This window comes from Indicator indicator, chromosome 25 (assembly GCF_027791375.1).
Source record: "Indicator indicator isolate 239-I01 chromosome 25, UM_Iind_1.1, whole genome shotgun sequence".
Classification (NCBI taxonomy): Eukaryota; Metazoa; Chordata; class Aves; order Piciformes; family Indicatoridae; genus Indicator; species Indicator indicator.
Window position 1 is genome coordinate 2,716,761 of NC_072034.1, and position 25,702 is coordinate 2,742,462.

Below are 25,702 nucleotides of genomic sequence, written 5' to 3' on the forward strand. Positions count from 1 at the left end.
TGCTGCCCCAGCTGTGTTTCAGCCACAGCTGCTGCCCACTGCTCCGAGGAGCTGGACAAAGGGAGAACCTGGCACCACAGAATTTTTACAGGCATCTCACCAGAGGGAAAACCCAACCCTTAGTCACCACAGAAAGCCTCCAAGTGTCATCTTCTGGAAAGGAAACCAAATCCCTAGGAGTGCTTAGAACCTAAAGCCTGAGCCAGGCCAGCAGGGGGAACTTCTGCAGCCCCAGGGAAGAGGATTTGAGTTGGTAATAGTCCAAGCTACAGTTACTTGAAGTCTTGCACTGGGGTGTTAAATTGGCTATTAGTTGTCCTATTGAGAGCTGGTTCCAAGCTTTAGCTCAGCTCTTTCAGTAGCAAATTCCACTGGGATTGAGCAACAGAAACTGGGTTGGAAGTGCAAGAAGTGCAGCAGTAAAAGGCAGCTCTCCCTGTTCACCCACTGACCGCTCAGACAAGGAATGTTCAGGTACCAAAGGACCATTTCCACTTCCCACCACTGCACATTTTTTTCTCCTTCTGGGTGTTTTTGTTGTTTCTTTTTCTAGTATAAAGATGAGATTCTTTTTGCTCTGTAACTCATGAACCTTCCCTTGCTAGGAAGAGGAGAGAGCTACCAAGACAGCTCTCCTCAGCTGTGGAAAGAACCACACCGCACGGCTAGAGGGATCCATGGCAGAGGTAGAAGGCAATGCAAAGATAAGGAGGTTTCCACTGAACTCACCACTCTATCATGTTACTCTAAGACATCTAGCTACTAATTCTGGACACAGGACATTTCAAGGAACAAGGAGAAGTCCCCACCCTGTCACCAAGTCACTAAGGCAAAAACCTTTGGAACCTCCTTGGGCTGTGAGTGAGCTGCAGAGTCACAGCCCTGTCTTGGACCCATGGGACAGAACTGGGGGATGCACACAACTACTTTCAACAACTTCCAGGGATGCTTTTTTTTTTCTGGGGGGGAGGGTGGTCTACTACACCAAAAAAAAAAAAAAAAAAAAAAAGGGGGAAGGAACACAGGAAACCAGTTGGACTTTTCCAGAGTTGGCCAACCTGCCGTTGTTGGCTTGACCAACACACCTAAGGAGCCACTGCTGTTGAAGACTTGGTGAGGGGCTTGCACCACCAAGGATGGGCAGAGCCACACCTCTCCCACTCCTCATGCTTCCCTGGTGTGTCTATTGGCCTACTCATGGGTACTTGGACATGGTTTAGATGGCAAAAGGAAGGATTTTTTTGGTTGGTTGGTTGATATATATACACCCAACTCTAAATCTCTGAAGAAAAAACTCACTGGTTTTAAAAATTCAGCAAATTCCAAATCAACCCTAGGTGACAATTAACATTTTTTTTTTAGCAATTCTCAAGTTCTCCCCTCATAAATGAGTTCTGATGGCAGAGCTGTGAGGTGACCAGACATAAAAACGTCTAATGGTGCTTCTGGATCAGTTTGTTTGCTGCACTGTTTAAGGTTTTTGCCTGTTTCACCAAATCCTTTTCACTGTGGAAGTTGAGTCAGAATGAGGAGGGATGAGGAAAAAAAGAAGCAAAACAATGGAAAAATAAAAACAGCAAGAGAAAAAGAGCAGATCAATTAGCTGAGGAGATACCATCAAACATTTGAAAATACAGACTTTTTCACCCACAAAATGACCTTTTGTGTACAGAATATTCAGAACATAACCAAGAGAGCATTAGTTCAGTGCAGTCACCTACTCAGTGACTAAGCCCAGACATGCTGCTGAGTGATGCCTTCCCCTGATCTGCTCCAGGGTAGTAAGACAGCCAAGGCAATCCACAGAGGCTGAAGTTCTGACCCACCACAAAACCTGGCTTTGAGAACCAGCCAAAAGAAGCACTGCTCCTTCTCAAAGCAACCTGACTGCAATGCTAAAGCTCTCCTCACTTCAGCAGGGTTGGTAACATGACAGCAATGCACCCCCACTAGGAGGGAACTTCATAGAATGCCAGCTTGGAAGGGACCTTCCACCCAAAGACCATCTGGTCCAACCTTTACCCACCCCAACAGCCCAGCTCTCAGCAGATGCTGGAGTCAGGCAGGTTTCTACCACACGTCAGGCCCCAGGGGAGTTCCTCAGAGCTCCTCAGATAAAAGCAATAGCTGGTGCCCAAGGGCTACAAGAGAACTGAGAGGGAGGCACCAGGAGCTTGGAGGGCAGCAGGCTCTTGAGTCCCAGCTTTGTTGCTGCTGCAGAGGACACCCTGGAGTCAACACCCACAGGACAGGGCAGCTGGAGCTGAAGCAAGCATGGAGACAACTTGCCCCAGTCCAAATGGACATTACACCTCAGGGCACGTCAGCTTCTCATCTTCCTCCATCCCCATTTCTCTCTCTCAGTGCTGTCAGAATGATGGCCATGCAATGCCTGGCCAAGACCAAAGTGCAGCTGACACAGATAAGCAGAGCTGCCACCTTCATCACTGCTTTGGCAGCATCTTTGCCAGCAGAAGCCCTCCTGAGCACACCAAACGCTTCTCCTAGCAGCACCTCACCAACTACAGCTCTCCGCCCCATGCTCTGTAGCTAAGCAGAGCACTTGGACTCTCACCTGGGCCACTCAGGGCCAGTGGGACACTATCTCTAGGACACAGAGAGTGCTTGCTGAGTGCAGAAGTGCCATTTTTTACCTTTGCTCCAGCTGTTTGATGGTGGCAGCCATCTGATTTGTTTTCTCTTCCAAGCGGCTGTTTAATTCACTCTTCTGTTTCGCTCCCATGTCCGAACTCTGCAAAAAGCAGCCCCGTGGGGTGGTGTGAGCAGCAGCAAAGCCACAACCACCCATGAGAAACAAGGTGGCAACAAGAGGGGCATGGAGTCATAGAACTAATGGGGTTAGAAGAGACCCGTAAGATCACTGAGGTCCAACCATCAACCTAAGCCCACCATGGCCATTAAACCGCATCCCAAAGTGCAAGTGGAGAAGCCAAAGAAGCAGAAAGAGGTGCCCAGAAAGCAAATGCCAAGTCACTACTGCAAGGACAAACATCTTGCCACCCTGGTGGACACGGAGGGGGTCCAGAGGAGGCCACAAAGATGATCTGGGACTGGAGAACCTCTGCTATGAGGACAGGCTGAGGGAGCAGAGGGTGTTCAGCCTGGAGAAGAGAAGGCTCCAGGCAGACCTTAGTACAGCCTTCCAGTCCCTGAAGGGGCCTATGAGAAGGCTGCAGAGGGACTGTTCAGAGAGCCTGTGGTGATAGGATGAGGAAAATGGTTTGAAACTGGAGCAGGGCAGATTTAGGTTGGACATCAGGAGGAAGTTCTGCACAATGAGGGTGGCAAAATACTGGAACAGGTTGCCCATGGATGTGGTTGAGGCCCCATCCCTGGAGACATTGAAGACCAGACTCAGTGTGGCCCTGGGCAGTCTGATCTAGTTGGAGGCGTCCCTGCTGCTTGTAGAGGGGTTGGGCAGGATGACCTTTGAGGGTCCCTTCCAACCCAATGCACTCTGTGAATCTGTGAACTTCCCTACCTGCAGCTTGAAAGACAGCTCATGCTTAAGGGCCCTGAGATCATCCAGCTGCTGCCTGAGTGCCACCAGTGCATCCTGCTTCTCACAAACATCTTTCTCCAGCATCTTCATGGCCAGCTCCATCTCCTGCCGCATCCCAATCTGCACCTCCAGCTCCTTCTCCACATCCTGGAACACAGGATCAGGCAGTATTACCATCCAGGGGGACAACCACCCTGAACTGGTGCTCCTGCCAGTGAGGGCACTGCCTGGCAGTTGCTGCCCTGCCACAGCCTCACAGTTACAGATCTGAGCCACCAAAAACCCTTCAGGACAGCAAATCCACGCTCCCCTTACCAGCCGCAGCTGGGTCTCCTCCTTCAGCTGTTTCCGTGCCTCTGTCAGTGCTTGTCCATCAGCAGTTCTGTCCTTAGCAACCTAAGTTAATGAAGACACCCAATTAAGCTCTCATTATGTGCTACTGACCCTCACACTGTCTGATGATTTGCTTCCTCCACCACTTCAGAAACAAATTCTGCCACTAGCACAACCCAGGGCTCTGCTCAGTTAAAGCAGCGCTTGGGGCAATGACTCACTGCCCATCTCCTCACCTGCTCAGGGCACTTGTGGATATGACCCAAATGGACCCAAAGACCATTTCAGGACTTCACAAAATCCTAATTCTGGTGACAAAAGCTCAGAAAAAGATCTTAAGGGTTTTAAAAGTAACCCCAGGTTCTGCCACAGTTACCAGCAGAAACTCTTTCCAGTGAGGGTGAAGGTTGTGGTCACAGCCATGGCCAAGGAGGGGTCACAGCTGGGTAAGCAAGAGGAGGAAGGTCTCACAACCAGGGAGGTTGTGGATGTCCCCTCCCTGAAGGTGTTCAAGGCCAGGCTGGATGAGGCCTTGAGCAAGGTGGGCTAGTGGGAGGTGTCTCTGCCCATAAGCAGGGGGTCAGAACTGGATGATCTGTAAGGTCCCTTCCAACTCAAACCATTCTATGAATGCATGAACCAAAAGCCACTAAAATCCTGCCCCTTGATTTCCACAAAGGGTAACATTTCAGGCCAAAAAAAGAACAACTCCTACATCCAAATTTTGTGCCAGTCCCTCAGATCATCCTCCCTCCTGTCCCTTCTGCCACCTCCACCCAGCCAGCCAGGAACACGCTGAGCTAGCTCTGGGCTCTGGCCATCTGTTCCCCCTGGAGTCACTGCTCTCTAGTGCAGTTTGTGTGTGAGCTACAGAAGGGAATGAAAGCCTCTTCCAAACCCTGACTCCTTGGTGACTTTGGGCTGGCACTGCCCAAAAGGCTGAGGAATCACTCCCACAAACCAACCTTACGATTGGACTCTAGGATGTAAGAACTTTCTTCTTTAACCCTTTCCATCTCTTCTTGCAGTGTAATGATCCTGTTGTTTGCAACAGCAAGCTGTGAACAGAACAGAAGTAACAAGAAGAGATCAAAACCATCCACACCAACTTTAACCAAGCTTGAACCAATTCCAACTGCTTAAAACAGAGTTCCCAACTCATCTTGGCTCAGAGGTTCAGCAGCAGCCCCAAGTCCTTTCCTGCAGGGCTGCTTTCAAGCTCATCCCTCAGCCTGGACTGATATCGAGGGGTGCCCCAAGCCAGGGGCAAGACCTTGCCCTTTGCCTTACTGAACCTCCTGAGATTCCTCTCTCTCAGTAAAGTTGCTGACTTCTTCAAGTCTCTACCTGCTGTACTCAGTCTGTGGTTAGTACAGCTCAGCAGAAGCCCTCACTCCATCGCCCTTCCTTTGCCAGAAAACTCCAAGGGAATTCTGAGCACATGGAAGCTAAGATTTGTTGACTTCTTGTCAACAAAGACTTGTGTGGGTTTGCTGAAGCTCCAGCAGTTTAGGTGCACGGCTAGGTGGAGCATCACTGGTGTAAGATGTTCAGCTTTCTAGGCAGGAGAAGCACAATGAGAACCTCAGAGGAGGAAGACTTGGCTGGAAATGGAGGATCAAGAGCACACACCATGCCTACAAGACAGGACATCTGCCTCAAAGGAATTCCCAACTAACAGAAGAATTCCCAACTAACAGATTACTTTGAGGCCAAAAGGACTTCAGCAAACTCCTTCTGGCTCTGTAAACCAGAATTCAGGTAAGCCTGGCACAGAGGGAAAGCTCAGGGACATCCCAAGAGATCAGCAATGTCACTGAGTGCCAAACCAGGCAGAAGCTGCCCTGCTCCAAATGAAAGTCCTTGGTAGAGCTCAAGCCAAGGCCACCTTCACAGAATGGGACCTCTGGAGACCACTGAGTCCAGCAGGACCACTTAGAGCAGGCCACACACCCCTTCAGTGAGGGTGAACAAGCAAAGAAGAATTTCTAGTTCCCAGCTGTGCTGCACAGGCACTGAGAGCCCAAACTCACCCTGCTGAGCTCAGTGACTTGCAGACAGGGACAGTGCTTAACATCAGCATGGGCTTAGTTTTCTACCTCATGCTCAATCAATACCAACAACCTCTGTATCTCCTTGGCAGTCTGCTATTCCAGATCAAACATTAAACATGCACCAGGAACCTGAAGGTAACTCCTCTTTTACTTTTTGAACTCCCAATTCCAAAAGGACATCAGATGACTTTTTTTATTATGCTTACCTCCTCAGTCAGTTTAGTGTTGGACTTCTCCAAGGCATCCACCTTGGCCTGCAGGTTGTTTACTGTGGCACTGTTACAGAGAAGAAAAAAAAAAAAAAACCACAACCTTACAGTAATTCCACTTTTTAAAACACTCCTGGAGTTTATGCTAGGAATAAACAATAAAGCAAAAATCTTGCTTCCTAGTTTGTTATGCAATTTAATGAAGAATAACTCAATCATGTCCTACCTTAAATGTCTGTTGAGTTCTTCTACATAGTTCTTCTGATCCAAAATGGCAGTTATCTGACCATCTCTGGAAACACAAAGAGATGGCCTTCAGCAAAAACATCTGGACTCAAGAACTAAAAGAATCCTAGAATGGCTCAGGTTGGAAGAGACCTCATCCAGTCCAACCCTCCTGCAGTCAGCAGGGACATCCTCCACTAGAGCAGGTTGCTCAGAGCCTTCTCAAGCCTGACCTTGAATATCTACAGGGATGGGGCCTCAACCACTTCCCTGGGCAACCATCTTCCAGTCTTCCACCACCCTCACTGTGCAGAACTTGTTCCTCACATCCAATCTCAGTCTGCTCTTCCCTCATTTCAAACCATTGCTTCTCATCCTATCCCTGCAGGCCTTTGCAAACAGTCCCACTGCAGCCTTCCTGTATTCCCCTTCAGGGTCTGGAAGGCTGCTCTAAGGTCTACCCCCAGCTCCCTCAGCCTCTCCTTGTAGCAGAGGTGCTCCAACCCCCTGATCATTTTCGTGGCCCTCCTCTGGACCCTCTCCATCAGGTCCATGTCCTTCCTGGGTTGAGAGTTCCAGAGCAATTCAGTCTACATAGCTTTTGAATTAAAAACATAACAGCTTGCAGGGCAGCCCAGACTACCTGAGCACAAGTTACCAAGAATTAAGAGCGTGACCTACCCTTCACTGCCTTTTGTGCTGTTCCCATCTTTCAAATACATTGAGAAATCAATAACTCCAACCTAGAAGAGGACAAATTGCATTTGACATTAAACACTTTTTTCGCCTAAGATTAAACACTGTCCAGAGAGACATTCAGTTAGAACATCAGGAGAATCACAGAATGGGTTGGGTTGGAAGGGACCTCCAAAGCTCATCCAGGCCAACCCCCCTGCACTCAGCAGGGACATCCTCCACTAGAGCAGGTTGCTCACAGCCTTCTCCACTCCAGCCTCACCTTGAATATCTCCAGGGATGGGGCCTCAACTCCCTCCCTGGGCAACCTGTTGCTGTGTTTCAGCAGCCTTATGGTGCAGAACTTGATCCTTATATCCAGTCTCAATCTGCTCTGCTCTCCCTTGTCCTATCCCTGCAGGCCTTTGCAAACCATCCCTCTGCAGCCTTCTTGTAGCCCTCTTCAGGCACTGGAAGGCTGCTCTAAGGTCTGCCTGGAGCCTTCTCTTCTCCAGGCTGACCACAGCAAGGATTCACCATGCCAGTGACCTATCTAAAATTAATGAAGCCATGAATATTTCGAGGAAAAGCACACTAAGATAAGCAGCAAGGCCTGGGACATATGGACAATCCCTTGCCACCACCATATCTGATGCAAGCTGCAATACAGCCTCCTTCTCTTTTAGCAGCTACAGTGATCTCATCACACAGCATGAGGGAATCAAGAGTTCTGCCCATTTCTCCTTTCCTTTTGGCTAAACCCTTCCCTGTTTTCATCTCCTTTTTCATTTCACTGCATTTCACTCCACAGAACCATGGCAAAGCATAACAGCAAAGAGAAAAAAAAAATAAAATCAAACCCTGTGTCTCTGAGCTTCCAATTTCAATGAGTAGAAACCCACAGTAACTGAATCCCCAGTACCTGGGAGTCCAGGTCTTCTCCTTTCATGCAGAAGTTCGCATCAATGACATTCAAACCTACTAGGAGGCCAGCAATGATGGCACCTTCTTCTTCCATCATCAGTGCATTAGGCTCATAGAATTCACTGCAGGGTGCACAGCAAGAGAAGACAAATGTTGCATCTTTAACAGGCAACTAAAATGATGTCAGCTAGCACAGGCTCCCTGCTAGCTCACAGGACAGTAAAATGCAGCCTTAGTTAAACCCCAGGCAGCAGCACACAGACCCCACAGAAATGTTCAGATCTTCCAATCAAGCCACAAAATTATTGCTGTTTTCTGAGCAGAGATACGGAGAAATTAAATGAATTGGTCCAAGTCAGGTGGTAATGAAGTGAGGAGGTGAGAGAGAAACATGGGGCCAAGACTTAGCAGACAGAGCAGGGTGTATCCCCTCTGTACCAATATTTCACCCAAATCATCTCTTTGGAACCCAGATTTATGCCATTCCAATGGATATTTGAGACAATAACAACAGCTTTGTTGGCTGAGACAACGGTAACAGGAATAACAGCTCCTGGATTAAAGAAGACTACTGAGCACTCCCAGCCCTCCAGAGCAAGCTCTGCATTCCACAGACTGCTACCATTTCTCTACAAAGGAACACACATTTGGGTGGCAAAGATGGGAAAAGAGCTCACCACAGGGCAGAAGGGAACCTGCCCTAACCCAAGAGCAAGCTCAGCACTCACCTGAGAAGGTCCTTTCTGTTAATCAAAGCTTTCATGTACTCTGAAAGCTTCTTCTGCATCAGAGCCAGGCGAAGCCAGGCTCTCCCTCTCCCCACAGGTGTCCTAGAAAGGCCCAGAGACAAACCAGTTAGGGACATGCTGCAGAACATGGTCACCAACAGCTCTCACCAGCCCACTCTATCCAAAGGTTCTGCACCTCCCATCCTCTCCTTCTGCAGGTCCTTGATTAAAACCAGGGGAGTAATGATCTATTTTTCATTAGCAGAAGGTGACAAATATATTCCTGAAAGTCACATTTGCCCTTCCTTCTCTTCCTGAGGGTCCTCCTTACAATAAAAGCCAGATGCTGGCTCATGCAGTGGAAGATTCTACTTACTTCAGCCCTGGGAGATCCTTCACACTTGCTGTAATCTCTGCAGCCTCAGGAACGAGTTTTTCTACCAGTTCCAGCGGTCCCCAAAATGATTTATTTTGCCCAAGAAAAGTCTTTTTGGCTAGGAAAGAAGAAGATATAAAATGAGCCTGTGGACTACACACAAACATGGTCAGAAGTGAATGAGCAGCTGGCCAAAACTGCCAGAAAAAACTCTTTGGGAACAAGTAGGAACAAGTACTTTGGGCAAGTAGAAAAGATGACTTTTGGTGCTTGCCTGTGGCCTCATTCAAGTAAGGCAAGAGGAGCTGCAGAGGGGTGCCACAAAACATTCCATACATCCCCAAGAGGCCAAACCAGCATCATCCAGTGACAACCAGCAGCACCAGACAGGCAAAGGAGCTGAAGAACACGAGAAGCTCCACACCCAGCCCAGGAGGACTCCTCTGAAGCAAGGTTACCTTTCAAGCCATGTTTAAGGCAGTGCTCCATCACGACAAAGAACTGCTGCAGAGGGGCATAGTCTGAGTCCAGTGTTCTGCCCAAGTTGAGAGCTGACTCAATCAAGCCCTTGATGCTCAGCTTGGCCATGTTCATCAGGTTCATGCGTTCATTAGCCATCAGATAATTAGGATCTGTTGAAAAAAGGGAAGAGAAACACTGGTGAGGAAGAAAAGCTGTTGTTCATTCAGCAAGACATCCCAGCTCTCTTTGTCCCTCAGTTTTAGAATCACAGAATGCCAGGTTGGAAGGAACCCCAAGGTTCACCTGGGCCAACCCTTCTAGGTAATAACCTAGGTGAGATGAGCTGGCCCAGCAGCCTGTCAGGCTGAGTGACAGCTGTGCTGTGCCTTCTGCTGAGACAAATCAAAATGAATTAGTGTGGCTGAAACCACCATGAGATGGGAGCTGGGCACCTACCACGTGAAGGCTGCCTTAGTGTTTCAAATAACTACAAAAGCTTTAAGCTTCTTTGAAACCTGGCTGTAAGATGGAACCAATTCCCACCTCTCTCTCTTTATTTCAGCAACACCACTGGTTTAGACCATGGACAGTAAGGAGCTGATCTTCATGACTCCTCTGACAGCTCACTCCAAGTCCCAACAAGCAGGGATCTTCCATGACTATGTTCTTCCTCTACCATTTTAGAAATATTCAGAGCTTTACACTTGCTACTTGGTTCTCATTGCAAGAAACAAACACAGAGAAACATAGCATGGCAGGGGTTAGAAAGGACCTCTGGAGACCAAGTCCAATCCTCACACCAGGGCAGGGTCACCTAGAGAAGGTCACACAGGAACACAGCCAGGTGGATTTGGAATGTCTCCAGAGATGGAGCTCCATCACCTCTCTGGGCAGCCTGCTCCAGGGCTCCTGCACCCTCACATTACAGAAGTTCCTCCTCATGTTCAGATGGAATTTCTGAGGGTCAAGTTTGTGCCAGTTACCTTGTCCTGTCACTGGGCACCACTGAACAAAGCCTGGTGCCATCCTCCTGCCACCCTCAGACAATCATTTTCCAATCCACACCCTGTCTGCAGGCCTCTTGCTCCCTGACCTGTGGAACATGCCCATGCCAACACCTCTCTCTCCCAAACATTCTCAGCACATTCCCAACACCTCAGTGAACAACCTCCTTCAGCACACCACTCTCCCATAACCAGAGTGAAATTATCCTACATCCACAACAACCAAAGTGTGCTGAAGCTTCAGGCCTGGAGACAGAGAGTGATGGAGAAATTCTGGCTCCTGAACTCACGTTCCATCAGCTGCCAGCTTGCTGTTTGGATCTGTTCCACCTGCAAGCTCCCCCCCAGTTTTGGAGCTAAAGCTCTCCAGCATGAGCAGTTCCATCCCTGTGAGGTCATTCTGGGGCTGCTGGAGGCAGCCATGGACTCTGGAACCAATTTGCCACTCTTGTGAGGTCATTTACTACACCTAACAGCAGAAACATCACCAGAGGGCACCTAAGGCTGCAAAGCTAAGCACAGGGACTCATTTTCTCTGCTCCACTGACAAAGCCTGCTTGTGTTTAGCAAACAAGCACAGGAAGCAAGTGCCAGAGAAGGGAGGGAAGGGATCCATGCAGAGGGAACTGGACAGGCTGCAGAGGTAGGCACAAGCCAACCTCATGAAGTTCAACAAGGCCAAGTGCAAGGTCCTGCACCTGGGTCGGGGCAATGCCAAGCATAAATAGGGACTGGGCAAGGAGTGGCTTGAGAGCAGCCCTGAGGAGCCCTTGGAGGTGTCAGGTGGTGACAAACTCCCCAGGAGCCAGCAATGGTCCCTGGCAGCCCAGCAGGCAGCTGTGTGCTGAGCTGCATCCAAAGCAGGGAGAGCAGCAGCACAGGGAGGGGATTCTGCTCCTCTGCTCTGCTGAGACCCCACCTGCAGCACTGCCTCCAGTCCTGGTGCCTCCAGCACAAGAGGGACATGGAGCTGCTGGAGCAGGTCCAGAGGAGGCCACAAAGATGATGAAAGGGTTGGAGCACCTCTGATGCAAGGACAGGCTGAGGGAGCTGGGGTTGTGCAGCCTGAAGAAGATAAGGCTAGAATGGGTTGGGTTGGAAGGGAAATTAAAGCTCATCCAGTTCCAACCCCCTGCCATGGGCAGGGACACCTCCCACCAGCACAGCTTGCTCAAGGCCTCATCCAACCTGGCCTTGAACACCTCCAGGGAAGGGACAACCACCCTGGGCAACCTGGTCCAGTGTCTCCCCACCCTCACTGTACAGAATTTCTTCCTAACCTCCAACCTCAACCTGCCCTTACAAAACCAAGGTTGGATTTCCTAAGAGAAGAAGCATGAGAGAGATTTAAAAACTGCTTCATTTCTTCTTGCTATGATGTCCTTAATGTTGACTTTTGAGGGGCAAAGTCCACATGGAGCATCCATCAGTCTCTGACAGAACACCAAGGAGAAGTGTTTCCCACACACACCAGGCATGGCAAAGCTCCAATAGCACAGAACAGGGTGGTGGGACATGGGAAACAAAGACACAAGCACAGACAAGACACATCTCAAATGTACCACACCTTGACAAAAGAAATGCAAAGAATCTGTACAATGGGGGGTGGGGGGAAATCTCTTTCCCTTTTTCCACTTCCCTTTGCAGAGTCCCTTGGCTATGGCCTGGGCTGGAGGTGCTGAAGAAGCAGAATCAGTGTGGTACCAGGAGACAGCACATCTCCCAGAGGGGAGGAGAAGGCTGCTGACTCTCTGAGGACAGAACCAAGCAGAGCAGTTAAGAAAGGCACCATCCCCAGCTGCTGACCAGCTAGAGGTCAGTGGAGTTCATAGAATGGCTTGGGACCTTTGAGATCATCCAGCTCCAACCCCCTGCCATGGGCAGGGACACCTCCCAGCAGCTCAGGTTGCTCAAGGCCTCATCCAACCTGGCCTCGAATACCTCCAGGGAGGGGACATCCACAACTCATTGCTTTAAGATGATTTGCATCATCTCAGCTTCCACATAGAAATCAAAATGCAATTTTGCTCTGTCATGGTCGATTTGGCTTTTGGCTTCTGCCAGAAACATGCTCACAGCTATCTGCACTGGAAATTTGCACTGGACTCCCTCCTAAGTGAGTCCCAACCCAAAGTCCATTACTTTGCCATCCTCAACTCTCAGTTATTATTCTCATAACAACCACAGCTCCATATTTTAAGACATCTTTCGTGGTGTTGCTTGTAATAGAGTCCCTTTGGCAAAGCCTTGAGCAGATAAATAGAAATACTTCAGAAAAACTGAAGTTTTGGGGTGATTTCTGCAATACTGATTAAAAATTAGCTTCCACATACTGCTTCAAGCTTGGTATCAGGCTCAGGAAAATATCTGCCTCAAAGAGTATTTAATGCAAGTAAAATAAGTAATATAAGTCTAGTGCAAGTAAACTAACCTCTTCATAATTCCCTTTTCCCCTTCCACTTGAGGTTAAAACACCCCCAAAATCTGGGAAGTCTTTTTTTTTTTTTGCAGCAACATGAGATGCACCAATTGTCAAGTAAGAGATCAGCAAGAATTTAAAAGCCAAAACTGATCTCATGGAACCCAAGAAGGGGCTGATAAAATTTAGCAAAGCCCCACTGTAAATGTAAATTAATACAGTTGCAAGAGGACTACTGCCTCCAGTTCTGGTGTCCCTAGCATGAGAAGGACACATTGCTGCTGGAGTGGGTCCAGAGGAGGCTACAAAGATGATCCAAGGGCTGGAGCACCTCTTGCTATGTGGACAGACTGAGGAAGCTGTGGGTGTTCAGCCTGGAGAAGACTCCAAGACTCCAGGGGGACGTTAGAGCTGCCTTCCGATAGCTGAAGGGATCCTACAGGAAGGCTGCAGAGGGACTTTTCATAAGGGTGTCAACAAGGGGGAATGGTTTGAAGCTGAGGGAGAGCAGGATCAGACTGGAGCTTAGGAAGAAGTTCTTCTGTACGAGGGTGGTGAGACTCTGGAACAGGCTGCCCATCTGCCTCCTCCATGGGGATGTTCAAGGCCAGGTTGGATGAGGCCTTGAGCAACCGAGTCTAGTTGAGAGGTGTCCCTGCCCATGGTGGGGGTGTTGGAGCAGATGATCTCTGAGGTCCCTTCCAAGCTGAGCCATTCTATGAATAAACACACCTGAGTGATGAAAATCATTTTCTCTAGCAGCAGCAACCAAGCACCCATGCGGAGTGCAAGCGGTACAGCAGCACGCTCTGGCTGCAAACCTGGGCCAACCAGACCACCAGCACGTTCAGCCCAAGCCCCAGCTCTTAGCACTGGGAAGGAAAAGTGCCTCTTGTACTCTGGCTCCAAACGTGAGGCCAAAAGCCAAATCATCAGTGAAATACCAGCTGAAAGACGTCGGGGTGGCACGCACCTTCGGGATCAGCACGCAATTGCTCCACCACATCTGTCAAATCCTCCCAAGAGTCTTTGCAAACAGCATAAAAAAAAAAAAAGGAAAGAAAAGAAAGGAAAAGAAAAGAAAAAAATGTCATGCAAGCCAGGATCTGAAGGGAAGAGTCAAAAAAATCAAGGCATAAGGAAAGGGTAAATGAAAGGGAGATTTGCATCATACAAGACTTCATTCACAGTGGCAAGCAGTTTGCAAGTCAGAAGGGTTGATTAGTCTGCATAAAGCAATCCAGCAAAAGGGGTTGGTTGTTCCTTCAGAGTCAACTTAAGGTGGGCTTCAGGGAAGCTTTAGAAGCTGGGCTTCTTTCTGCATTAAGACAAGCAAGGTTTTTGTAAAGCACACCCTAAAAAGCAAAGCAAGAAAAGCATTATTTTGTCTGTGAGATCAAAGAGCACTCAGCTGCTGGTATTTCTGCAAGGTCAGCATTGGAGTCCAGTTCCTCCTACCCAGCCCCAAGAGGAGCCCTCCCCAACAGGGCAACACAGCCAGACAGGACAGCACAGAGAGCACCTTCCGGCAGAAGGACACCAAGGACACCTTAAATAAGGTGAAACAGAGCTTCAGCTCTGCTAGGAGCATCACTCCAAATGAAGGCTGGACTCCATGATCTTGGAGGTCTTTTCCACCTGAAACAATTCCATGACTCTATGACAAGTCCTGCAGAGGTGATGCAGCTGAGCCTAGGCTTTATGTCCTGGCTCTGAGGAGGACTCACCAAGGCCTCCACCAGTAACACACCTCTAGCTCCTTGGAAGTGCCTGCAGATGGCTGACAGGCAGAGGGAGAGGAGCAGGCAGGACAAGGAGAACTCGTTTCAGCACACCCATTGGCTCCTTGGGTTCAAACCTGGAAAACAAAGCCAGCCCAGCCCCGCCCCATAGAGTCTCAGTCCTGCGGGATTTTCAGCTCCCTACTTACATGCTGCTCTCCCCAGCAACAATCTGCAATCAGCTGAAGGTCTGAAGCACAAGGAAAGCTCAACACCCCCCTTTGCAGGCCAACAGTGCCCAAGTCCTGAGCCTAAGTACAGGCACTCCTGGGACCTCCTCCCTCCCATGACAAAGCATGGCCAGCCTCCTCCTGCTCCAGGAACCACCAGCAGCATCCCAGGCACACCACAAGTTCCCTTCTCCCCCCGCAGCTGAGCATCACTGCAATGCTGAGAGCAGCCCCAAAACACCACTCCTTGGGTCCTGTCCAAGGCTAAAGTGTTCACCAGTAGTCGACTGCTTTGGATTCAGCAGGGATTTCTTCTTTCCTTGGCAGGGGTGAAGAGGCAGAGGGGGACAGTGAGTACAGCCCTGCTCCCGCTGCTTGCTAGGAGGAGCAGAGAGTATTGCAGGAGAAATTCCTTGCAAGAACAGAGCCCTGCTGATGCTGTCCCTGCCACCAGCTTCCCCCACACCCTACTTTCATGGAAAAAAAAAACAAACCACTAAAGCTGTTCCTGATGTGCACCGAGTTTAGAAAAGAGGATGACCAAAACTTTTAAGTCTTCATAAAAAGGATTACCTCATTCCAAACCAGATTCCCAGGCAGATTAGCATTAGGGAATTGAATATCCCACAGGAACAAACACACAGTTTCTGCACAAACGAGCTACTATCACTAATATATTAATCAGGGAAATCCCCATTTTAATAATGAAGGGGGCTGGTGTTATTTGAGACAGCAGTGGACCACAGGAGACAGTTCAGCATCAGACTGGGCTGAAGGGACAGTCAGGATTGTGTGGCTTCTCACACAGGAGGCAGGACAGGTATAAACCCAGCAGGAAATTCAAGTTAGAGGGATTGGGAACTGGTGTCTCACAGAATTGTTTTGGTTGGAAAAGACCTCCAAGATCATTGAGTCCAACCATCAAACCACCATGGCCATCAAACCATGTTACAGAGTGCCATGGCCACTCGAACACCTCCAAGGGTGGGGATTCCACCACCTCCCTGGGCAGCCTGTTCCAATTCCTGACCACTCCTTTGTGAGCACAAACAGCAGAAGCATCTCTCTCATATTTTAAATCAACCTAAAGAAGGACTGAACATGTCCCTTTTAACAATGGCTGAGGCACTCCCATAGTCTGGAGCTGCACAAATCCTTCTGGATTCCCTTCCAACTGACAGAACTCATTCATTAAGAAACAGCATGCCATGAACATCATCACCTCAAGCAGAGCACCTCAGTCTATCCTGGGATACCACCTACAAGCTGACTCTCAAGCTGAGCAGCACAACAGCAGTGCCCAACACACACAGCTTCTGATGCCAACCAGTGTCTGCCCACATCCTCTTTACTTTCATTAGTAAACACCTTGTGAGTACAACTTGGAGGGTGGACTGCTCCAAGTGTTCCTGCATCCAAAGCAGCATGGCCAGCAGGTCAAGAGAGGTGATTCTGCCACTTCACTCTGCTCTGGTGAGACCTCATCTGCAGCTCTGTGCCCAGTTCTGGTGTCCCCAGCATAAGAGGGACATGTTGCTGCTGCAGAGGGTCCAGGGCAGGCCACAAAGATGATCAGAGGGCTGGAGAACCTCTGCTATGAGGACAGGCTGAGGGAGCTGGGGGTGTTCAGTCTGGAGAAGGCTCTGGTGAGACCCTTCTGTACCTGAAGAGGCTACAAGAAGGCTGCAGAGGGACTGCTTCCAAAGTCCTGCAGTGAGAGGACGAGGGGCAATGGTTTGAAATGGGAGAAGAATAGATTTAGATTGGGTGTTAGGAACAAGTTCTGCACCATGAGGGTGGTAGAACACTGCAATAGGTTGCCCAGGGAGGTAGCTGAGGCCCCATCCCTGGAGATCTTCAAGGTGAGGCTGGAGAACACTGAGCAACCTGCTCTAGTGGAGGATGTCCCTGCTGACTGCAGGGGGGTTGGACTGAACCTTTGCAAGTCCCCATTCTATGACTCCATGAAACTTCTAGAGATAGAGCATTTTTTTATGGGTAAGGAAAGAAAGTCCTGGATCCACATGGCCTCTTTACAGTTTCCAAGTACCACATAAGAATTGAGTTCCTCCAACGCAGAGTAAATAGGTCAGGATTTTTTGATTTGTTTCTAAGTACAGAAGCTCTCAGTAAATGCATAAAGGAGAAGCTGAAAAGTCAGTAAAATAACCCAAAAAACCACCCCAGCATCAACTTTGGGAAGGGAAAACCCAGCCTGACACAGAAAGTCCTCAGCAACAGAGAACTGTCAGTTATACTGCTCTGGCCCCATGAATGGCTTGACCCAAATCCCTTAAGTTTTTGTGCAGAGGCTTCCAGCAAACATTAACTCTGCTCAAGACTTCTAAACAAACAAAACCACACCAAGCATAGGCTCCCCAGGTTCTGTTTCCAAGCTGTTTTTGAAGCTTGCCTGCAACAGAAACTCAACACAGCAGCAGATGAACACCAATACCAGGAAAGACAACACTGCACTCAGTGCTTCAGAGTTCAATCCCCTTTGCTCCTGCCTGGGGATTTGCCATGACTGGAAAAGCTCTGAAGGAAGAGGCTGGGGTGGACAATCCCAATATGTTTAAAATTAGAGCTGTAAAAGTGCTGAGCAGAGAATGGTAGGGCTTGGAAGGGACCTCAGAGATCATCCAGTCCAACCCCCTGCCAGAGCAGGAGCACCCAGGGCAGGTCACACAGGAACACATCCAGGTAGATTTGGAATAGCTCCAGAGAAGGAGACTCCACAACCTCTCTGGGCAGCCTGCTCCAGGGCTCTGCCACCCTCACAGTGACAAAGTTTTCCCTTCTGTTCCCATGGAACCTCCTCTGCTCCAGCTTGCCCCCAGTGTCCCTTGTCCTGCCACTGGACATCGCTGAGCAGAGCCTGGCTCTGTCCTCCTGACACTGCCCTGCACCTCTTTATCAGCAGGAACAAGGTCACCCCTCAGGCTCCTCTGCTCCCAGCTCCAGAGCCCCAGCTCCCTCAGCCTGGCCTCAGCAGGGAGATGTTCCACTGCCTGCAGCAGCTTTGTGGCTCTGTGCTGGACTCTTTCAAGCAGTTCCCTGAGGTCCTTCTTGAACTCAGGGGCCCAGAACTGGACACAATATTCCAGCTGTGGCCTCACCAGAGCAGAGTAGAGCAGGAGAAGAACCTCTCTGGACCTACTCACCACAGCCCTTCTAATCCACCCCAGGATGCCATGATGATTTAGCTAGGGCATGATGAACTGCACCCTTCTGTTGCCTTTAAGGCTACCATTCTCCTTCACTGCATAGCCAAATATTAATTTTATTGTTGTTACTATTATTACCATGAAAAGGAACCCAGCAGTCACATTCTTATATTTATTTAAATTGCATCAGCTCAGCTTTGTTGCCTGAGGAATGATGAGACATTTGATACCAAATAATTAAAGTAGTCAAGAAAGAAAATTACTCAGGCTCTGTGAACATCACTGAGGAGTGCAATGAGCATTCTCTGATTAGATTTGCAAATCAGGTGGCTCAGGAAGCACTGACAACAGGACCAGCAGGGAGAAGAATCACAGAATTGTTTGGGTGGGAGAAGCTCTCTAACATCACTGAGTCCGACCTTCAACCCAACCCCACCACAGTCATCAAACCCTGGCCCCAAGAGCCACAGCCACAGGTTTCTTGAACACCTCCAGGGATGACAACTCCACCACCTCCCTTCAGGAGCCTGATCCAATCCCTGACCACTCTTTCAGTGAAGAGATTTTTCCTCCTCTCCAACCTAACCCTCCCCTGGCACAATTTCAGGCCATTGCCTCTCCTTCTGTCACCTCAGACTAGGGAGAAGAGCCCAACCCCCACCTCACTGCAACCTCCTCTCAGGGAGCTGTAGAGAGCAATGAGGTCTCCCCTCAGCCTCCTCTTCTCCAGACTGAACCCCTCCAGTTCCCTCAGCTGCTCCTCACCAGCCCTGTTCTCCAGCCCCTTCACCAGAGCTTGGTTGCCCTTCTCTGGAGAACACAAAGTGCTGTGGCACTGCTGCTGCCTCGGGGGAGCTCCATTGCTGCTCCCTGCTGACCTTGCTGCTATCTGCTCCCTGCAAGGAAAGTTAATTTTATCTGCTTCCTCTGAGCACACCAGGCACAGCAGCTCAATCCCTGCACTGCTCTCCCTTTGTTCTCTCCTCACCCAGCATCCCACTGCCCAGAACCTCACATCACAGCCCCACCAGCTGCTGCTTTTGCTCTGAACTGTGACTGCAGTAATTTCAGGGTTAAACAGTTAGGAGATGATGTATTAAAAGCCACTGTCCTCACACACTGCTCCTCATGTGCATCAAGGTCACAGACAAGCACAGACATTTTTCCTGCAGACATTTCTAACCAAAAGAAACAGCAGTGATGGATCTGCAACAAATTGGGAGAAGAGAAAAAGGAAGAAAAAGGAAGATTGAGACTGGAAATTAGGAAGAAATTCTTCACAGTGAAGGTGGAGAGACACTGGAACAGGTTGCCCTGGGAGGCTGTGGATGTCCCCTCTTTGGAAGTGCTCAAGGCCAGGCTGGATGAAGCCTTGAGCAACCTGGGCTGGTGGGAGGTGTCGCTGCTGATGGCAGGGGGTTGGAAGTGGATGATCTTGAAGGTCCCTTCCAATCCAACCCATTCTAGGATTCTATCAACCTATGAAAATCAACAGAGAGGATTTGGGGCTTCCAAGCTCACTCCACATCACACACATGGGACAGGCAAAAAGCAAACATACATCACACACATCAACTGTGTCATCCCAGCCTAAGCTTTAAGCCCATCTCCCCATGACCACCCTCAGGGATTTCAAAGACTGCATCAGACTGGAAGAGACCCTCAAAGGTCATTTCCTCCAACCCCCCTGCAGTTAGCAGGGACATCTCCAACTAGATCAGCCTGCCTAGTATCACCTTCTAGACATTGCAACTACCTGGACTTCCATGGAATGTTTCTCCACAACATTCTTCTTTCCAGAGGGAACCATAGGAGTCTACACATGGGAGGTTTCTGCTCTTATTTTGGCACTCCACAGTTTGCACAAAGAATAGGAAAACCCCAACACCAACTTTTTTCCCCACCCTGTTTTTCATTTCCCCATCTCAGCACCTAAGAGGTTTCTCTGCAACACTTTTGACTCATCTCTGGAGGAAATAAACCTGCACACTATTGACTTCACATTTGTTCTCTTCAAAGATGGTCTCCAGTTCCTACAAACTGTTGACCTGCTGCAGTAAGGTGGGGCTTGGTCTCTTCTCCAAGTGATAGCAGAGGAAATGGCCTGGAATTGTGCCAGGGGAGGGTTAGGTTGGAGAGGAGGAACAATTTCTTTGCTGCAAGAATGGTCAGGGATTGGAAGAGGCTGCCCAGGGAGGTGGTGCAGTCCCCATCCCTGGAGGTGTTCCAGAAACCTGTGGCCATGGCACTTGGGGCCATGATTTAGTGGCCATGGTGGTGTTGGGCTGATGGCTGGACTGAGCTTGGGGGTCTTTTCCAACCTAACCAATTCTATGATTCCATGAAATCCCAACAGCTTGTTGAAAGAAGAATCTGAAGCCTCCAGTTGCTGTCCCTCAGCTCTTGCTGCTTCCTGAGTTTCCTGCCTCTGGCCCCTTCACCCTGTGATCTGCTGTGCCCCCAGCTCACAAGTAACCCTGTTGCCTTCCTCCTCCTCACCATGCACCCCATCATGCTGAGGATGAGCAGCTGCTGCTCCTAGAGTTGCATCCTGGGGGTCTGCACCATCTTTAAGGCCCAGAGCTGCCAGGCAGGCAGTGGGGGCATGGTAAGCAGAGGAAGAGAGCAGTTCTCTGCAGTGAGGAAGTAAATGAGAGCAAGGCTCAAGTGAGAACAGCAGGCGGGGGGGGAGGTTTAAAATCAAGAAAATAACATTTTAGTCTTGAGAACTTTGTCTTAAAGCTCTTGCACTTACACTTTTCTTGGCTATGGGATGAGTTTTTACTTGGCTGTTTTTAAAGATGTTTGATTGTTTTTTTTTCTTGTAGTGCTACCAACAGAAGTGAAACATTTGAGAAAATGGGAAATAGGGAAAGAAATATTTCAAACCCAATGCCTTGATTTGTAAGGCAAAAAAAAAAAAAAAAAAAAAGCATCCCTCTGTCTTTGGCAGAACTCCAGAGCCTTTTCTTTCCTTCCTCTTCATAACCCTACCTTGCAGCATCATTCTTATGCAGGTATTACAAGCCCTACCAGTCTCAGGTCTCCCACTTCTCCTCTCAGAGCAGCCCTTGGTGCCTGCAGGCCCTGTGCCAGGTCCCCTCATCCCTGGAGGCCACAGCAGCAGTGCTGATGCAGTAGCTCCAGGTCAAGCACAGCATAAAGCTGTGTCAGCTTTTCTATTCTCAACGCTTTTTCCTGACCTCATCTCTGTTAAAAACAGGACCTGGGTCACACAATAAAATCCTCTTCCTGCCTCCCACCAACCAACCTTAATTCATGAATGCAAAATTGTTGAGAGTGAGGGTGGGGAGACACTGGCACAGGTTGCCTAGGGAGGCTGTGGATGTCCCCTGCCTGGAGGTGTTCAAGGCCAGGCTGGATGACCCCTTGAGCAACCTGGGCTGGTGGGAGGTGTCCCTGCCCATGGTGGAGGGGTTGCAACTAGATGATCTTCGAGGTCCCTTCCATGGTTCTATGAAGCTTTTATGTCATAATTTATGAATGTGTGGACACTGAAGGTTGGACTTGATAACCTCAGAGGTCTTTCCAACCTTAATCATTCTATGATTCTATCTCCATATTGGTGGTTTTGACACAGCTCTCCCTTGTCATTCATTTTTTATGTCTGAATTAAATTATATGGCAATGAGTAAGTTATATGAAAATAAAAGGAATAAAGGCTATTTCCTAACCCTTTCTAGTCCTTGCAAGAGAGTGACTGTGGTTATAGCTTTAAAACCAATGATTCCTCTAGGTTTGGGGAAGGGTTAGTCCAGGATTCATTTTCAAATGAAGCAAGAGTGTCACCTGCACACTACAAGGACAAACAACCTGTTTCAGAAAGGCCACCTAGAGAAGCTCTTGGATTCATCCAAGCCCACCTTCTCCATCAGTTTCAGTAGAAAAAGAGAGGAAAGAGGCACCTACAAAATAAGGATGCAACAAACTGGCTCACAGCATGACTGAAAGGTTTTCCAGACTATCCTATGGGAAGAGGTCTAAATTTCTTGGGAGGTCAATTACTAACTACAACACCAGGCAAAGGAGTAGTTACTATCGATGGGAGAAAGAGAGAGTAGAGCAGAAAAATCAATCCACCTCCACTGTTCAAAATACACACTGGGAAAAAAAACATACCCTTAAATACATCAAAACTACACCAAAAATACAGCAGTAAGACCAAGCAAGGTCTGGATGAGCCTGGGCCACATACAAGAGCATAGGAATAGGAAGACAGCTGAACTGCTGCACTCTTCATAGATTCATAGAATGGTTTGGGTTGGAAGGGACCTTCAAGATCATCCAGTTCCAACCCCCAGCCATGGGCAGGGACACCTCCCACCAGCCCAGGTTGCTCAAGGACTCATCCAGCCTGGCCTTGAACACCTCTAGGGAGGGAGCATGCATGACTGCCCTGGGCAACCTTGGCTCACCCTGGACTTGCCACTCTGGTTCTGCTGTCTTGAGCCTACAGCACCTCTCTGAAAGCCTGGGCCAGGCTTCAGAGGGAGCTTTTGAAAGCTCTGTCTGGTATCTTCCCGTTTGACTATTTGGTAAGCAAATCCAAACCCAGAAGGTGCTACCATTGCAAGCACCTGTGAAATGGAAATTAAATGATCACCTAGGGAGTTATTTTAAAGCTCCATTCCTCACCACAACTGAAGTTGCCTCATCCAGCAAGACAACACCACAGCCAGGCATTAGTGACTTGACAAGCCAGCATCAAACAGGTCAAGCAGGACTACTTGGTGGAGTTGTACTGCAGCAGCTTCTGGATGAGGGGCAAGGGTGAAAAGATGGAGCTTTATTTCTGCAGGACATCAGCAAGTGTGGTGACCTCAGAGCACTGGCTAGTGGGCAAAATTCCTGCAGAACTTCATCAGATCTCCTTCTTCCCCACTTTCTCACATGTATGTCCTCCTGAAGCTTTAGTACACAGAGTGTTCACTCCTCATTTTACCTGACCTGCTATGAAGTTTTCACCATCAATCCAGATCAGCCATGGATGCCCAGCTCCCTGGAAGTGTTCAAGGCCAGGCTGGATGAGGCTATAAGCAATGTGGGCTAGTGGGAGGTTTCCCTGCCCATGGCAGGGGGGTTGGAACTGGATGATCTTTAAGGTCCTTTCCAAGCCAATCCATTCTATGAATCACAAATGCTTTGCAGAAACTCATCAGATCTCCTTTCCCCCCACTTTTTTATTGGCAGAACAATGTATGGATGTCCTCTTGAGTCCTCACAATGTGTTCAGTCCCCATTTTACCTCAGCTGCTATTAAACTGTGGTCACCATCAACCCAGATCACAAATTCCTTTACAAGAAGCAAGCAAGATGGGTTCCACTTCCACTTTTCAGGCTTCCAAGACCACTATAAACAACAGCATGCTCCCCAGCAGTGGGCTAAAGGACTTGTGATTGCACTAAGCACCTGACAATAGGCAGAACTGCATCATCACTTGGGGCTTTCCAAATGCTACCCACTGACCCTAGGCAGACACAGGGCTGTGAGAGCCAGGATGCTTCATCTGTGACAGCTGCCAGCTAACAGAGCTACAAGTCCTCTTTTAAGAGTAAAGCCGTGATTACATCGAGCAACATCATGGTTATCTTCCCTCCCGAGATGCAGCTCACAAAAGAACAGCAACGAAGCACAAAGCTCCCTCTCTCCAAGGGCTGCATCAGGTAAGACCCAACAATCTCTGAGGGCAAGCTGAAAGCATCACCGCAGCTTCCTGGTGTGTCAAAAGGAGTCCGGGACCTCCAGACAGGGCGAGAGCACCTCATCCTGGAGACCCCCCCTCCCCCGTGGTGCGGCAGGGATGCGGAGGCAGGGAAGGGGACCGTACCTTCGTGGGTAGGCTCTGGGTCGGGTGTCAGGGAGATGTCGTCCAGCTCGCGCAAGCAGAGCCATTCTCCATCCATGGACACTCGGAATTTGCAAAGATAGATGGTCTCCATGGCAGCCTGAGTGATCTTGTCTGTGGTGGGGGTTGGCATGTCGCTTTGAGGCGTCAGAGCAGACATGATGACTCAGCTGGTACAACAACAACGAGGAAGGGGGGCGAAAAAATAACAACTAAAAAGCCAAGCTCGCTGAAGAAGGGAAAAAAACAAATACCTTGCTGGTAAAGGGCAGCGAAGCTCAGGATGGCACAAGGCTGCCTTTTCAGAGATAAAGCAAGGTAAAAATGCTGCTCCTTCAGGCTTGTCTCCTCCTCCCTCCTTCCACCAACTGTCGTCGTTTTCAGCTGTGCTAGCAGCTATTGATCCGGAGCCACCAGGCAGAGCCTGGCTTCTGCATCAGCCACGGGAGGGAAAAAAAAAAAAAAAAAGGCAAAAATACGAGAAAGAATAATAATTTTTAAAAGGCAGGGAAAAAAGTAGAAGGATGTCGTCCTGCGATGATTCCCCGAGCCAAAACAAAGGAAGGTGGCAGAGGCAGAGGTGCAGCCGGCTGGGATGGGAGCGCCGGAGCCTCTCTGCCCAGGCGAGGCAGGAGTGGGGCTGGGATTGGCTGGGCGCAGGCAGCAGGGAGGTGACCAAGATGGCTGACTAACGAACGGGGCTGCACCTTCATGTGATCGGCTGCTCACAGCCTCACCACGGCCCTTCCCGGCCTGCTTCCACAGCCTGCTGATGCAGGGATGCTCGGCAGGCTCTGCTCGTCCCTGGCAGCTCCTCAGCAGGCTGGGGTGAGGCGGTTCGGGAGCCAGCGGAAGGCAGGGCGCAGGTTTGCTCCTCAGCGGGCGTCCTCGTCCCACAGAGGAGCCTTGGGCTGGCAGCAGCAGGGGCACAAAGGCACATTTGTATTCCTCTCACATGCCTGGGTGCCACTGCCCGGATTAAAGAAGCACCTCTGGTTCAAAGCAGGTGTGTGAGCTGCAGTTTATGCTTTATTTCCTCTGCAAACCTTCTCCAGCTCTCTTGGAGCTCTGATTTTTCCATGCCCCAGAAATATAAATAAATATCAGGATGGATTTATCCTTTCAGGGAAACAATAAAAAAAAAAAAAAAAGGAGCTGGCTCGACACACTTCAGAGATCAAGAATTCAGCACGTGGAGGAACAATGAGGGAGGAGAACACCACAAACATCCACAGACTAGGTTAAAATCTTCACTTGAAAACTGGGAGTGCCTGGGGGAGGCTGAGGAAGATGTTCTCCTCTCAGCAGCCTTTCAAGCTCTCAAGGATAAGGTGACAGCACTGCATTGCCCTGTCCCTTCCTGGTTGGCTCAATCTCCTCGGTGTCCTCAACCTACCTCTAAGGGACAAGAAGCCCCAGGTCCTCTTCCTGAGGTCACTGTTTGAGCTGGACACGCCATCACCACCCACTTCAACTGCTATATCAGGCAACAATAAAGGAGCTTATCCTGCTTTATTCCTGCCTGGCTCCAGGGTATTTGTGGAGAGCAGGTGCAGAGGATCCATCTCAAATGGATGTCTTGTCCCTCCATGTAGATTCCAAGAAGGCTGACTTCCCCAGAACATACAAATGATTCATGTCTGGAACCTTCATTATTCTCCCTGCTTTTTCTTCCCTGCGGAAATATTTTGAGGGTGCTGGAGCCCTGGAGCAGGCTGCTCAGAGAGGTGGTGGACTCTCCTTCTCTGGAGGCTTTTAAAACCCACCTGGATGTGTTCCTGTGCA

General features: G+C 49.3%; 1 protein-coding gene across 2 annotated transcripts; it reads right to left on the minus strand.

The window, feature by feature from the left end:
- Positions 1-1,433: 1,433 nt before the first annotated feature.
- On the minus strand, positions 1,434-24,077 carry RUFY3 (RUN and FYVE domain containing 3). 2 transcript variants are annotated; one of them, XM_054392195.1, is made up of 15 exons: positions 23,900-24,077; positions 13,906-13,959; positions 9,506-9,679; positions 9,048-9,165; positions 8,672-8,773; positions 7,942-8,065; positions 7,026-7,087; positions 6,346-6,411; positions 6,117-6,186; positions 4,822-4,914; positions 4,093-4,104; positions 3,839-3,910; positions 3,503-3,670; positions 2,655-2,752; positions 1,434-1,506 (listed from the first exon to the last, which is right to left on the minus strand). In XM_054392195.1, exons 1-15 carry the CDS (start codon positions 24,075-24,077, stop codon positions 1,434-1,436), a joined length of 1,464 nt encoding a protein of 487 aa, XP_054248170.1. The 2 variants fall into 2 exon arrangements, with proteins under 2 accessions (XP_054248170.1, XP_054248171.1); XM_054392196.1 differs by lacking the exon at positions 13,906-13,959.
- Between the last annotated feature and the right edge of the window lie 1,625 nt (positions 24,078-25,702).